Here is a 14,455-nt window from a genome sequence, read left to right as displayed (position 1 = left end):
GGTTTTGTAAACTGGTCCTTTGTCACTTTTGCCAAAGAGAACTGAAGTTTTTGAAGACATCTTGAAGATGGCTGAGTTCTTGGAGACTTTCGTCAGAAAAGTTTGGCATTCGAAGCTAAAGTGAATGGTGTATGCTACTGCCTCTGTAAGCCTGTTGCAAGTAGTTCCTCGAAGCACTACAAATTATTTAAAGCCTCTTTTTTTTTCGATGCGTTTTGGGGCTTATTTCTTCCGTACCAATGCACTGCGGCCCTTCCCCTTTCTCCTCCTCACCCCGCACCCCCGCCACCCCCGGTGTACGTGGTGGTGGGGGGAGTCCCCTCCCCTCCCCAAACGGGGCGTGCGAACCCCCGAGCCCCGACGGGGCGGCGCGAAGGCACCGCGACACCGGCGGTGGACAGCGCCCTCCCGCTGCCGCTCCCGGAGTCGGGGGCGGTGGGCAGCGGGCGGGGAGCCGGCGGGGGCCGGGCCGGGCCGGGGGAGGGTCGCGGCGGGCGGCGCCGACAGCCCTTTCCCCGCGGCGGCGGCGGCGGTTCGGGGGCGGCTGGGCCGCGCTGCCTGCGGCGGCCGGCGGGCATGGGGGGGAAGAGCCTCGGCATCCTCAGCCTCGGCGTCCTGCTCCTGGCCGCCGCCTCGGAGGCCGCCAAGCCGCCGCTGAGCTGCGAGGGCGTCCGGAAAGTTTTCCAGCTGCGGCAGCTCGGCCCCCTCAGAGGCATCCCGGAGTCCCCGCGGGCAGGTACGGGCGAGTTTTCCTGTTCAAGGCGCGGCGGGGGGGCGGGGGCTGTCTCCGGCGGCCGCTCGGTTCGCCCCAGGCTGCCCGGCCCGGGAGCGGGGACGGCGGGTTTGAATTTGGTGCCGCTGGCGGCGATGAGTGGGTGGTGCCGGCGGCGGCGGGGCTCGCCGGGGCTCGCTCGCTGCGGCTGCCGCTCCGCCGAGCACCTCGGGTCGCCCCGCTGCCCGCGTCCTTGCGCCGGCCGCCGCGGTCGGGGAGCGTCCGGGCGGACCTGGCTCCGTAGCTACGTGGGGAGTTGATGGGGGAGATGCCTGGCTGCTGACTCAGGAGAGAAAATGCTCTTCTCGGCGTGTGTGCTCTTTAGAAACGGGAGCACGCCGACACTTGCCCAAAATCCCCTGGTGCCCGCTTCCACGCCGTCTGGCGTGCGGCGCAGAGGAGAGGGAGCCAATCTGAGCCGGAGGTCACCCTGTCGCCGAAAATCCGGACACAAACTGCCTAGAGCCTTTCCTAGGAAGGCTCGGATACATCGGTGCCAGCGCAAACCCTGAAGGACGGGGGAAGCCGCTGAACTGCGTTTTGGACTGGTGGAGTTACTCTTGTGTGAAATGAGAATGATTTACACCCCTGCAAGTGGTGGATCTGCGCGTTTTCTCTGCTGGATGTCTGCCTGAGTAACATTCCCTGGGAAAGTAATGTCTTAATGACAATTTGGGTACATCCTAGCGTTTATAGCATCTATGAAACTTCTTTTTAGGCGAATGCCAAATGACATTGCAAAGCATGTGTGTAATAAGACGTACTTTCTTAGATGTGGAGTTTGTTCCAGCCTTGTGAGAACCTCAGTTGATTTCAGTGGTGCTAATCACAAAATTAAAATACAGATATTTTCATGTTCAGGGATATAGGGTTGGAAAAAACCTTTTTTTTTTTCCACACATACCTATAAAGTGTTTTAGATGTTTGTCGTGTTTTGGATGTTTGTCATGTTTAGATGACAAGTTAAGTAGTAAATGGAGTCAGTGTTTTTTCTGATAGAAAATGACTTCTCAGGGCAACAAAAGCTGAATTAACATCCCCCTCACTTTAAAATATCAATAGCCTCTTCTTTATTTAAAATAATCTGTGCAGTTTTTATTAACTCTTGTGAGTTAAGGCATACTATGGTTATTCCTAAAGAAATAAAATACAAAAATACAGCTTTTTGATGACTCTGGTTTTAAACATAGCAGATAATCCTAAACTTAAAATATTTAATATTGCAGTGTGGAGTTTACAAATCAAAGTACTATGTTTAGGTTACCAGTACATTTGACAACATGCATTGTCTTCAAACATTCTCCTTAACTAGATTTTATTATTGTCTTCACTAAAAAGAAAATAAACACTTCAGTCGAAAAGCTTGATTAGATAGGTACTGTGCAAATGAAGATGTCTGGTGAGTGAAATCTGAATCGAAGCCATGTCAGTGATTTAAATTTTTCGTGTTGATTTTTTTGTGTGATTAACATCAATATGAATAATATGGTATTGGTTTATCTGTGTTCTTCTCATTCAGTAGTCTAGTGCAACTATTACACTTTTTATGCCGTTGTCATTTATTTTGATAACATACGTTTACTTGTATATGAGGATAGAGAGGAAACATACTGCCTCAAGAGTAAAGAACTATGATACCTTACATATGTTTCTTCTGCCCTGCTCTCTGATTTTCTCTCTTCCCCTATAAGACTTTTATAACACCACTCTCATTTTCTTCTTTGGACTTTTCTGTATTTCCTGTTCCTGAAGCAAAAGCCGGTTTTGAATTGTAAGAGTAATGAAAAATTCCTTGCCCCGGCAAGCAGCGGTCAGCAGGAGGTGCGGTACAGCTGCGTGGCCAGCAGCAGCCTTTCATTCTTTGAAGGAATTGCGTTGCTGTGGGCAGCCTGGAAAACACTAGCCTTCAGGGAGCTGAGTACAGGCATCAGGGTTCTCACTCTGAGTAACTTTGATCTCAGAGGTAAATGAAACAAATAATTGCAAACAGTAAAATCTATTCAGAACTGGAGATGACAAGAAAATGGGGGTTAAACGAGTATTTTAGAAGATTTAGGTGTGATTAAAGGTATTCGTAGGCTGGAAACATAACGCGAAGAGGAAAGAAATGTCACTTTTGCTACTGATCTTCTATATTAAGCCTTCTTTTGAGGCAAGAAGTGAAAAACATTTTAAAACCTTTTCTGATGGCACTCAGAAATGCGTTTGTGTGTAATACCCACACACGTATAAACACTTTTGGTAGATGTCCTCTTGTGAAAATAGGAGTCTAAAGCTGCCTTTATAAGGCTTAATTTGATTGCTTAAATGTGGGCATCTGGCACCATTGAGTTTCCCTAGAATCTCTGGGATATCCCCGCGGGGCCGGCAGATGTGATACCTCTGAGAGACTCATGTCTTTCCAGAATGGCAGCAGGTGGCGGGTGGGATACCTCTGGCATGACAGGTGCTCCCTGTGCGCAAGTGCACAGCATGGTCAGTGTGACCAGTGGCATCTTGGAACTCCTCAGCTGTCAAATGTTAGGTGTCAACTTCAGAGCGAGCTACCTAAGTCCTTTGCCTCTCTTGCATTGCCTCAGTTTCCTTATTTTAGACTTAGCTTCTATAAGGACACCTTCGTTGAAATGTCTTAAGTTCCACCACACCTTTTACATGGGGAAGGATCACTAGCTGAAAAAGAATGGGTGTGTTAGTTGGTGTATGGATTTGCATACAGTGGAAGGCTACCTCTACAGCCAATGAAATTATAGGGAAGAAGTTGGCTTATATTGGCCTTGTTTTCATTGCATATATTAAAATAAAAGACTGTAACATTCACAATTGTATTTTTTCCTCTTCTTGGTGGTAATAAAAACTAAGCAGCTTTATATCAGTAAATCATGCAAATTGTAATTCTGTTTCATTCGGGGACTGTCATGTGTTTGTATTTTGCATATATGTTAGCTCAAAAACTATGTGTTATTTTATATAATTAGTTTTGCAGTGATTGTATGTAGTTCATGTATCTTTAAAGGAGCAAAAATATCTCTATTATCGTATGCAAAAAATGCCAGATACATGCACGAAGATGATCTTGAGGGATATGGGAACCACAAATTTGAGTTTGTGTTTCATTCACTTAACATAGGGTATCATGGCGTTGCAATTGGAAACTAGTGTTAAAGATAAATGCCTATCTTTAACAAAACCAAGGTTTTTATTGCTACCCCCCAGCAATGAAGAAACTTGACTAACTGTGCTCAATCTTCTGTACCAGTGATTTGTGAACAGACTTACGCTTAACGCCATCACTTCGTATATTGAAACATTTATCACTTTCATACTGATTTAAAATGTTGTTGCAAAAATACTTTTCTTTTTTTCCTATCTGGTTCTGTGTGACAAGCATGGTATTGTTGGGACTGTACAGACAAACCTCAATAATGAAAAATCCTAAAAGACTCTTTCATTGTATGGAGAATCAAACAATATGCAAAGCATGAATTAAATATAAAAAGGCCTGAAATGTTTGGGTTTTTTAATTTTATTTTTGTGTATAGATATGACTTGGATTATTTAAAAAAATAATTGTTGTCTGCAAAATACTTTTTTTATGCGTATTTTTATTCCCTATGCTCAGTTTCTCGTACTGTAATCTAAACAACTTTTTTTAAGAATTCCACTCTTTTACCCCATATATTCCAGAAAGCTAGCTGATTACAGTTGGTCATTTCTCAGACAGATTAAATGGGAGCTCTCAACTCTCCTTTTGTCTCTTGATTGCAAATAAGATTTCTTCTTGATTTCTTTCTCACAGAATCTGTAGAACAGCAGAATAGGTTGGACAGTAAACCAGTCCAACCACCTTTGCCTTCTTGACAAAGGGCTTCCAGTAGGTACGTCAGTGAACAAACTGTCAGGCTTCTGTTTGCCCCAAAAAGCTGTACTCCATGGCTTATTGAAAAATGTTACATATGCTGAAATTGTAGAACCAAACAGTTCCCAATGAACTGGAAAAAAGTGCTGGAGATATTTTTCCAAGTTCTCAGCAGATTTTTTGATTGTTTTCATTGCTTGTTTGTTTTCCAGGAATCAATCTAGACTTCTTTTCAGCAACCTTTGGGAGGTCATGTACGCAGTTGTGAGAACAAGAAGCATAATAAAGAGTGCAGACTCTGTGATTAGTGTAAATTTTATTGCGAAGGCTTTTTCATAGAGAATCATTGTGCTTATGAAATTGAATAAATGAGACAAACTATGCTTGAAGAATGAGGTATTCTCAGGAAAAACTTGGTTTGTAACACTCTTTTGTTAATCAAATTAAAAATACTCCTGCTAATTCAGTTTAAAGTAACAATAGAAGTCAGTTTAATATCCGGATCAGATTACTTCAGTGCAGCTCCAAGATGATATTCGAATTTTAATTTGGGTTTCTAATATGATTTACATTCAGGTAATTTGGATTTCAGTTCTATCTGAAGTCAAATCAAGACTTTTTTTTTTTTCTTTTTGGTATGTGCAAGCAGGGACACTTCTAGTTATGGTATTTGCCTAACTGATATTCAGATCTCTGGAAAAGGATTTAGGCAGAGATGGAAATCGAGTTACTCTGTGATATCAGTTATTGATGTTCATTGTATCACCTGTGTTTTTGTAACGACTTGCCTACAACACAAATTTTGTCTGTGTGTGAGCATACACTGTTGATTCCTGAATGCAAGTAGTATTTCACCTCTGAATCCACAAAATCATCACTGTGAAACAATTCTTACAATGTTTTGAGATTAAAACCAATGAAAAAATGGGCTCAACTATGTAGGTGCTTCCCCATCTCTATCTTCCATAGTTCAGCTTCTCTGGGAAGTCAGCAGTGCTCAGTAGCCTTAGGAATTGATCTGGCTGGGCTGACCTGAAAGGTGGTGTCCATACTGCTCAACTCCTGGTTCTTGTGCTGAGTGGAATAGATTGACTCACGTCTTGCTTAAGGCTGGTATCCTGTAGAAGGAACTGACTGACCTCACTAGATGGGGTTTGCCCTTGAGTCTTCTTTAGATCCCATATGATGCTCTTGTAATGCCAAGGCACTGTGAACTTTTAGGGTTCCCTTCCACCGCAATTCAAACAGTCTTAAAAATAGGAAGGCTTTTTGCAGGCAGCGAGTGTAGGGCAACATGAACGCACATTTTGTGCTGTGAGCTGTAGTGTGGGTATATGGAGAGATGTCTATACTGATCCTAGGTCTCTCTTGGGATTTTTCAGACTCTGGATTTGATCTCATGGAAGTATTTGACTTAAGTAGACAGGCAGAAATTTACCACATACCTGGTATTTTCCTAGCAGTTAACATCCTCATCCTGTCAGCACTTGTTTATTTCAAGGTACTGAAAATATGGATTTGTACAGCTGAGACCATGAATGAAAGTTTGAAATCAGTTCCAGACCTTCTGGAAATAGGTAAACCTATTCTTCGGAATAACTACATTTTATTCATGCTGAACTGTCTTTTCTACAGCCATCCAGATTGTTTGCAGTTGTAAAACCTTTCCTGTACTGTAACAGTTTATGTTAATATACATTTATTATAGTCAAGTTATTTCACTTCTTGCTGTCTTGAGATCTTGTCTAAAAATAGACTGAAGTGTAGAACCTTCAGAATTTGGTACTGAAAGCCAGTATTCCTCATTGGAGCAGAAAATGTTTTCTCACTGTATTTCAAAATAATTGGTTATTGACAAAGCAGTTCTTGTGCAAGATAGGAGCTTTTTAGATGTGAAAACAGAGAAAACAAGTGTGTTGTGATTTAACATTGGTTGTACTGAAATGGAACGACCTTTTTCACTTGCTGGTTCACATGCCCTCTTCTGCAACATTATCCATAAGCTGTTGCTTGTTCTGTAGCTCTATAAAGAAACAACTACAAAGCCACTCTGTGGATTTTGAGCAGGCACTCCATTTTTAGTCAGTTGGGTTCTTTTGCATGTTGTATTTGGTTACTTTTTCCTGACCATTGAAAGCAGCTGTGTTTAATGAGCTGGAACAGAAGTAGGTCAATAAAATGTACTTTGTATGTACGTGATTTGCACTCTTAAAGTACAAAACGAAGTTCCCTTAGGGTTGGGAATGATACCCATGTTAAAAAGATGCTGCTTAAAAAAAATATTTACCATAACATCAGGGGAATAAAGAATATTGAAGAGTCAACTGTAACTATAAACAAATAGTCATTATTATTTTAGAGTCTTGCTAAAAGTCTAAATGTCTTCTTGAAGCTATTCTAAAGCCCATGATAAGCCTAGATAAAATTTCATACTAGCTCCTTCTTTACAAGAGACAAAGTGCAGAAGGTTTGAAAGCTAAGTAGTGCCTAACATTTGTTTAAAATACTAAGCACAGTCTGGGTAATAGAGCTAATCTTTAGGTTATTTAATTTTAATACTAAACAAGTATTATGCATGTCTGTGCCTATATACATGTGGAACTGCATGTGAGCAGATGCTATGTATAGTGTTTGTTAATAACTAAATTGTAGTATTTGAAAGGTCATACATATTGGAAAAGCTACACGAAGGTTTTATGCAAGATCTGCTTTTCTGAACCTCATAGGAAAAAGGAGATAATTTGCTTCTAAGAGGTAAAGCTACTGTTTACTTGAGAAAGAGGCGTATCAAGTTCGTAGGAGAATGAGGAATAATACAAGTTCTGATTTTTGCTTTGTTTGATAGATCAGCTACACACCTCTGATTGTGAAATTATTATAGAATCATAGAATGGTTAGGGTCAGGAGGGACCTTAAAGATCATCTAGTTTCAACACCCCTGCCATGGGCAGGGACACCTTCCACTAGATCAGGTTGCTCAAAGCCTCATCCAACCTGACCTTGAACACTTGTAGGGATGAGGCATCCACAACTTCTCTGGGCAACCTGTTCCAGTGCCTCACCACTCTGAGGGAAGAATTTCTTCCTTATATCTGATTGAAATCTACCCTCTTTGAGTTTAAAGCCATTACTCCTTGTTCTGTCACTACATGCCGTTGTCAAAAGTCCCTCTCCAGCTTTCCTGTAATACCCCTCTAGGTACCGGAAGGCTGCTATAAGATCACTCCAGAGCCTTCTCTTCTCCAGGCTGAACAGCCCCAACTCTCTCAGCCTGTCTTCATAGAAGTACTCCATCCCTCTTATTGTCTTCGTGGCCCTCCTGTGGACCTGCTCCAGCAGCTCCATGTGGTTCTTATGTTGGAGACCCCAGAGCTGGATGCAGTACTCCAGGTGGGGTCTCACAGGAGCAGAGTAGTGGGACAGAATCACCTTCTTTTATCTGCTAGCTTCTTTGGATGCCGCCCAGGATATTGTTGGCTTTCTGGGCTGTGAGTGCACGTTGCCAGCTCATGTTGAGCTTTTCATCCCCCAGTACGCCCAATTCCTTCTCCTCAGGATTGCTCTCAATCCCTTCATCTCCCAGCCTATATTGATAGCGGGGGTTGCCCCAACCCATGTGCAGGTCCTTGGACTCGGCATTGTTGAGCCTCGTGAGGTTCATATGGGCCCAATTCTCGAGCTTGTCCATGTCCTTTTGGATGGCATGCCTTCCCTTAGGTGTGTCAACTACACCACCCAGCTTAATGTCATCTGCAAACTTGCTGAGGGTGCACTTGATCCCACTGTCTGTGTCACTGATGAAGATGTTAATACTAGTCCCAGTATGGACTCCTGAGGAACACCACTCATAGCTCATCTCCATCTGGACATTTAGCTGTTGAACACTACCCTCTGGATGTGATCATCCAGCTAATTCCTCATCCACCGAACAGTCCACCCATCAAATCTGTATGTCTCTAAATTAGAGAGAAGGATGTTGTGGGGTACCGTGTCAAAGGCCTTACAGACGTCCAGATAGGCGACATCCATAACCTTCTATATTTCTCCTTACAATCTGCCCATGTCTTCACCTTCTGTTTACATCTCTTTTGCAGTGAGCTTAGTAATGAGTTCCCTGTTTGCCCGAGCCTGTCCCGTGATAGTCTATCCGCTGGAGTGTCAGGATGGATTGTCTGCTTGGACAAAGGATGGTCCTTAAATACCTGTCAGCTCTCCTGGGCAACCTCACACTTCAATACTGTATCCTGGAGGATCCCATTTGCCAGCTCCCTGAATAAACCGATCTGCTCACCAGAAGTCCAGGGTCTGTACTCTGCTACTCTTTTTTCCTTGCACCCCTTGGGATCTTGGTCTGCACTATTTCATGGGCACTACAGCCAAGGCTGCTGCTATAGATTACCTTCCCCATGACTAGGTCCTCCTTCTCTGTTAGCATCAATCTGGAAGAGTGCCATACCCGTTAACATACATGTTAAGTTTCCCACAGTCCCAAGTATCCAGCAATACTCAGGTTAGTCTTGTTTCCCCTTCCTCATCAGTTACAATGTTCAGGCTGACCCTCTCTCAAAGGCTTTGAGTTCCCTTGTAGCCTATCAGTCACTGTCTGACAGGTTCTGGTCTTTTTTCCCCGTCCCTGTTATCACCTGCTTTTTAGCATCCGTGTGCCTGTGTTTATTTAATTTGTCATTTTTCTTGTTGCTTGCCATTTATTTTATGCTGAAATAGCTCGTAACCAGGCAACTTAATGGGCCAGATACCATTATATTCAGTGTAGCCTCACACATGGGCTGTGTGCATTTGTGTAGCTGTACTGGAGGTGGGCCTACTTTCAGTTTCCTTTGTCCTTCCTGAGGGCTCTCTTGAACCCATCTCTGGGCCACATGCACTTACCATGGCTGACCTTCCTTCCCATGCTTACTTGCAAGCTGTTACCAACATCCCCCTGCCGTGCCTATTTCAAAGCTCTCCTTGCCAGGCTGGCCAGCCTCTTGGCAAAGTTGCTCTCGCTTCACTTCGTCAAATTGATCCTGTCTTTCACTAACAGTCCTCCTCCCTTAAAGAGAGACCCATGGTCATAAAAACCAAAGCGCTGTGTGTGATACTTAAAGGGAAAAACTGCTCAGCACAAGCAGTCTAAGACGAATCAGGATGAAAGTGGTTTACTGGTTTGTTGAAGACACCTGACAATCAGTTAATTATACATTCAGGATCAATATCAGTACTACAAGAGATAAACATGGCACTGGACACAAAATGTTAACGAACACCTGCAAATTTCTAAGCACCTTCCTTTAACTAATTCCAACGCTTTCTAGTCCCCTCTCGCCACCTTGGTTATATGTGACCCTCACACTGGCAGTGCAGGCTCCCCTGGATGCACACCCCTCCTGCAGGAGACACGTCTGTCCCAGCTTTGTGCACCCCTGCTGCTCCTGGCACCCCACTGATGCACCTCCCCAGTGAGGAGGTGTCGCTGCACCCCGAGGTGGGGTCCCTGTGTGCTGCCTCTGCTCTGCCAGCCCATGGCTGGCTGCAGACTGCTCCCCGTGCCCACGGGGCTGGCTGTACTGCTCGGCCTGGGCAGGGGTCGAGATGCCCCATGGATGCTAGTGGCAGGGACAGACCTCCTCTGATGGCTGCTGCTTCCTCTCCACTATCTCTCCTTGCTGTCACAAATGTCTGTACTTCTTGCCAAGGTCACGCCTCTCTTTCAAAAACCTTGTAATTCCTCGGTTAATGTTCGATACAGCTAATGGTCATCCTCCTATTTAGTATGACAAGTTTTGGGCAAATGGCTCTCTAGGGCAGTTCTATGATTTTGGTGCACCTCTCTGGTATTAACAGCTGCTGTTGTCACAGGTGACAGAACGTCTGAGGTGGGAAGGCACCTCTGGAGATCCTCTAGGAGAGGCCCCTGCTCAAGGCAGGATCAGCTCCAGCAGGTTTCTCAGGACCGTGTCCAATCAGGTTTTGAGCATTTTAGAGGATGGAGACTCCATGACCTCTCAGAGCAACCTGTTCTAGTGTTAGACCATCCTCAGGGTGAATTTTTTGTTTTCTGAAGTGGCTGCTTTGTCAAGGTTGCTGAATGGTTTATCATATGTTTAAATTAATAAACAGGTTACAGGGAAAGGTTTAAATGAAATGAATTTTAAATAATCATCAAAGTACATTAACTGAAATTATAACATGTCACCTATTGCCTAAATTGTGCTTTGCTTCTTATAGGTAAAATATGAGAAAAATTGTAGTTTCAAAAAATCTGTACCTTTTAATTAAAAGAAAAAAAAAAACTCTAAAAGTTTATTAACTGATCTGATTCAGCCTTGTAAAATGTGAATACTTCTATATTGTTAGTAAAACAAAACGGTGTATGTTACAACTGAGGGTAGCATCAGGAAAACATGGCATGTTTTTTTTTCTCTTTGTATTCTGCACTAGGAATAGAATTGAGTTAAATGTAATGACCTTACTGTGACAAATGTGTTCTCAAATGAAGGTCAAAAAGAAGCAAAATTAGTTTTGAAGAGAAAATCTCGAGCCTAAAGCCAATCAGGAGGATATACAGTTTAACATTTTACATTTTCAGGGAGGAGGTTCAAGGCAAAAGCGTGGTATCTCTGTGTGTATTTAATGTCTCTGACTTTAATCAATGCTAGAAGCTAAACAACTATAGCACTTTCCTCTTTTTAACATCAGTGGATTAATCTTCACTACAATAGCAATAAACCGAATTGTACAGTAGTCCTGAAATTACACAAGGAGAGAGGGGGAAGTAGAGGGGCTGTATGAAAATTGCATGGTAGGACCCTATGGTTCTGTCTATCCACTGGCTGGTGTCTGCCCCAGCTCCCTCGTAGCCTGTGTGAGTAAATCTTCCTACCCCTGTGCTGGAGGGGGACGCCAGGTGCCTGGAGCTCAGCATGGAGCTGAAGCATGGCCAGCGTGCATGCAAGTACTCCATCTGGGGAATGCTGCTGCATCCCGCAGTTAAGATGTGCCCGGGGCCAGGCAGAGCCCAGACAAATAATTACCTAACAGAATTTGTACTTCCTGAAGAAACCACAAATGAAATCCTCAGGAGATCCCAGCGCTGTGGTTCTCACAAGGATGAAATTCAGAAGCCCCTTTTCTCTACTGATGTGCTCTGGTGACTGTGCATTGCCCTTCTGCACACAACTCAAAGCAGGGGAAAAAAAACAGTAGGAGCATCACAAGTTACGAATTCTCAGCTTCAAGTGAGCACTCTGCACAACTTTGAAGGGTTGCTTCATTAGTTGGGTTTTTGTTGTGTTGTCTTTCTTGTCTCTTGCCCGCTGCCATCCTTTCTGCTAAGGGATAGCAAGCCAAAAATTTTACTCTGGCTCTTTAGTAATAGTTGAAGTGATTTAGCTAACTGCCAGTCATCTCATGTAGCTGATTCCCTCCACACCCACACATCCACACAAAAAAAGCAGACCACAGAAAAGAAAAAAGAGCAGAGAAATCAGAGGATGTGTACAGATGTCATGAACAAAAAAGAAAAGACATTGTTCTTACTCGATTTGAATCAAACAATCCAGCTGCTTAGAAACCTCACTTCTTCATTTAACAAACCAAGGGCATATGTCATAGAGAAGGTCAAAATAGTTGTTTGGAATACTGTGCAAACACTTCTGTGATGCTCTAAAAAAGATACACCTGCTATTTCAGTCTAGTATTTAAAATCATAGACCTAATTTGAAACTATAGTAGATAAAGACTGTGGTCGATCTCTGCGTATGTGCCCCAGAGAACAGCTAGAAAATCTAAATTCTTGTTGATGACGTTAATATAAAAGTGTCTGATTTTATTTTTTTAATTGTCCTTCAGATTCTTAATGCTTTTCACTTCAACTGTAGTAAAACAGCTAACCTAGCCCTGAAAAACACTTGAGTGTATTCATTATGTTCCACCTGAAAATTAACAGTTAAGCCTTCAAAGTTTTTCTGCTTTTAAGACTTTCTAGGCTTTATTAATTCATTAGTTCTGTTTGTAGCCTTGAAAATGTATTCTGTATTGATATGCTAACTTTTTTTGTCATCTCTGGAAAGTATGTATTTTGGACACTGCATCACTGCAGAGGAGAAAGTTGTGAATAGCGTAGCAGAGTGTGTGAGTCTTCAGTGTGACACTGCATACTTCTCTTTTCTGCGTAATCAGGTTTTCAGCTCAAGAAGAACCCGAGAAAGTCCTGATGTAGACAATGCTTAGTAAAATTGATCTAGATTAATTTATCCGCTTTGTTTCTAGTTCCAACTACTGCTGTGTTTCTTATTCTGAGAGATATTTTGGGCTCTTCTAATCATACTTAAAATTTTCTAAGCTTAAGAAGAAAATAAGAATAGTTAGGCATATTAAACTTAGAAAAGTATGACATAAATACGAAAATTACTGAGACTTGTGCTGAAAAATAAATATTTTAAAATATAAATATATAATTAAATATTTATGAAAGAGATGTACATAACATGAGTAGATTGGGGTTCTCAGGCTGCTTTGTGAAATTGGAAGTGAGAGGAGCGTGTTGAGAATGATTGCTGCCAGCATCTGGTAGAATAAAATGATTTGGAAGTCAAAGCCATCGTGAGGAATCTCAGCGCTAATGGTAAACTGAAGGAGCACATTGCAGGAAGAGTGGAGAGACCTTTCTTAGTATAATATAGGAGCAGTGGATTATCTTCTGGATATCTAGAGCTGAAATAATTTGTTTAGTGTTTTTGTTCCCATAAAAGTAATGCAGCTTTGAGGGAAAGCCAAGCTCAGGGTTGTTCTGAATTAGCTTCTGTGTCAGTCTCTTAAGTAGGTGCTGAGCGTGTTTCTTGACCAAAATGAACTTTGGGCAAGGTCAGACACGAATTTAACATGTATCACATAGTAGAATTTCTCATAGCCCTAGAGATTTCAGTGACACAGGAGTTCATAATTTAATCCAGATGTTAGTCCGATTAGATGAATTGATGAAATGATGAGTTTGTGCCTAACTGTTCAGCTTCTATTTCTTGAGGCCATCTAATAGGACAAAATATTCTCTTAATAGGATATTTCCATTTTAGAGTTCCAATTTAGCTGTACTTAATGAATATATTAGTTGCCACATGTAAGTTTGAGCAGCAGTATTAATAATGATGTACCAGATACCTCAAAATTCATGCATGTGGGTTAAAAAATATCTCTTAGATTTGTAGTATCACAAATGACCACCGTCCCCCCTGCGCTCTTTCTTCATAAGTCATGCTGGCTAGAAACTTCTTTATAAAGATGAAAGACTCTCCTGGAACAGCAGAATTGGAGTTTTAAGAAAAAACAAGTACTCCAAAGAATTGTAAAATTGCTTGTTTTGTCAATGTGAGACCAACAGACAAACACTAATAGATCAGGTTATATAACTAATTCTTTTATTTTGAGCTCTCTGCTGATTTGTTTGAAGGTTAGTAAAGAGAAAGTATAAGCACAAATAATTAAAAAAAATAAATAGAGAATCTATTTTTAAATAAGGAAAGATAAATAAAACCTTTCCTTTTCAGAAAAGAACCTAAAAAACATACATAGGGGAATAAAGAGTACAGTAAGTCTGAAATTGATATGACACTGAAATGTGTCGAAACAGCTTAATAACATAGTTCACTCTTTTACAGTGTCTTTTACATGCCTGCCTTTTTTCGACAGTAGGGAGGTTTTTTTTTAATTACAAGCAAAAGAGAATATTCAGTAACCAAAAAGGAAGAAAGGCTGTTGTAGTGCAATACTGTGAATATTGCTGTCAGTATAAACATTTTTTCTCTTGATGTTTGTCAGGTGTATTGCTC

At 42.1% G+C, this 14,455-nt stretch overlaps 1 protein-coding gene across 2 annotated transcripts in view; it reads left to right on the top strand.

Moving 5' to 3' along the window:
• The first annotated feature begins 576 nt into the window (after positions 1-576).
• The window catches only part of GPC5 (glypican 5), a 795,927-nt gene continuing 782,048 nt past the window's right edge, over positions 577-14,455 (top strand). For both annotated transcript variants that reach the window (XM_086620082.1, XM_086620076.1), the window contains exon 1: positions 577-736. In XM_086620082.1, coding sequence (XP_086476208.1) covers positions 577-736 — 160 coding nt within the window. The remainder of the gene's footprint in view (positions 737-14,455) is intronic.

This window comes from Tauraco erythrolophus, chromosome 1, assembly GCF_009769465.1.
Source record: "Tauraco erythrolophus isolate bTauEry1 chromosome 1, bTauEry1.pri, whole genome shotgun sequence".
Lineage (NCBI taxonomy): Eukaryota > Metazoa > Chordata > Aves > Musophagiformes > Musophagidae > Tauraco > Tauraco erythrolophus.
This window is presented reverse-complemented; position numbering and strand designations above follow the sequence as displayed.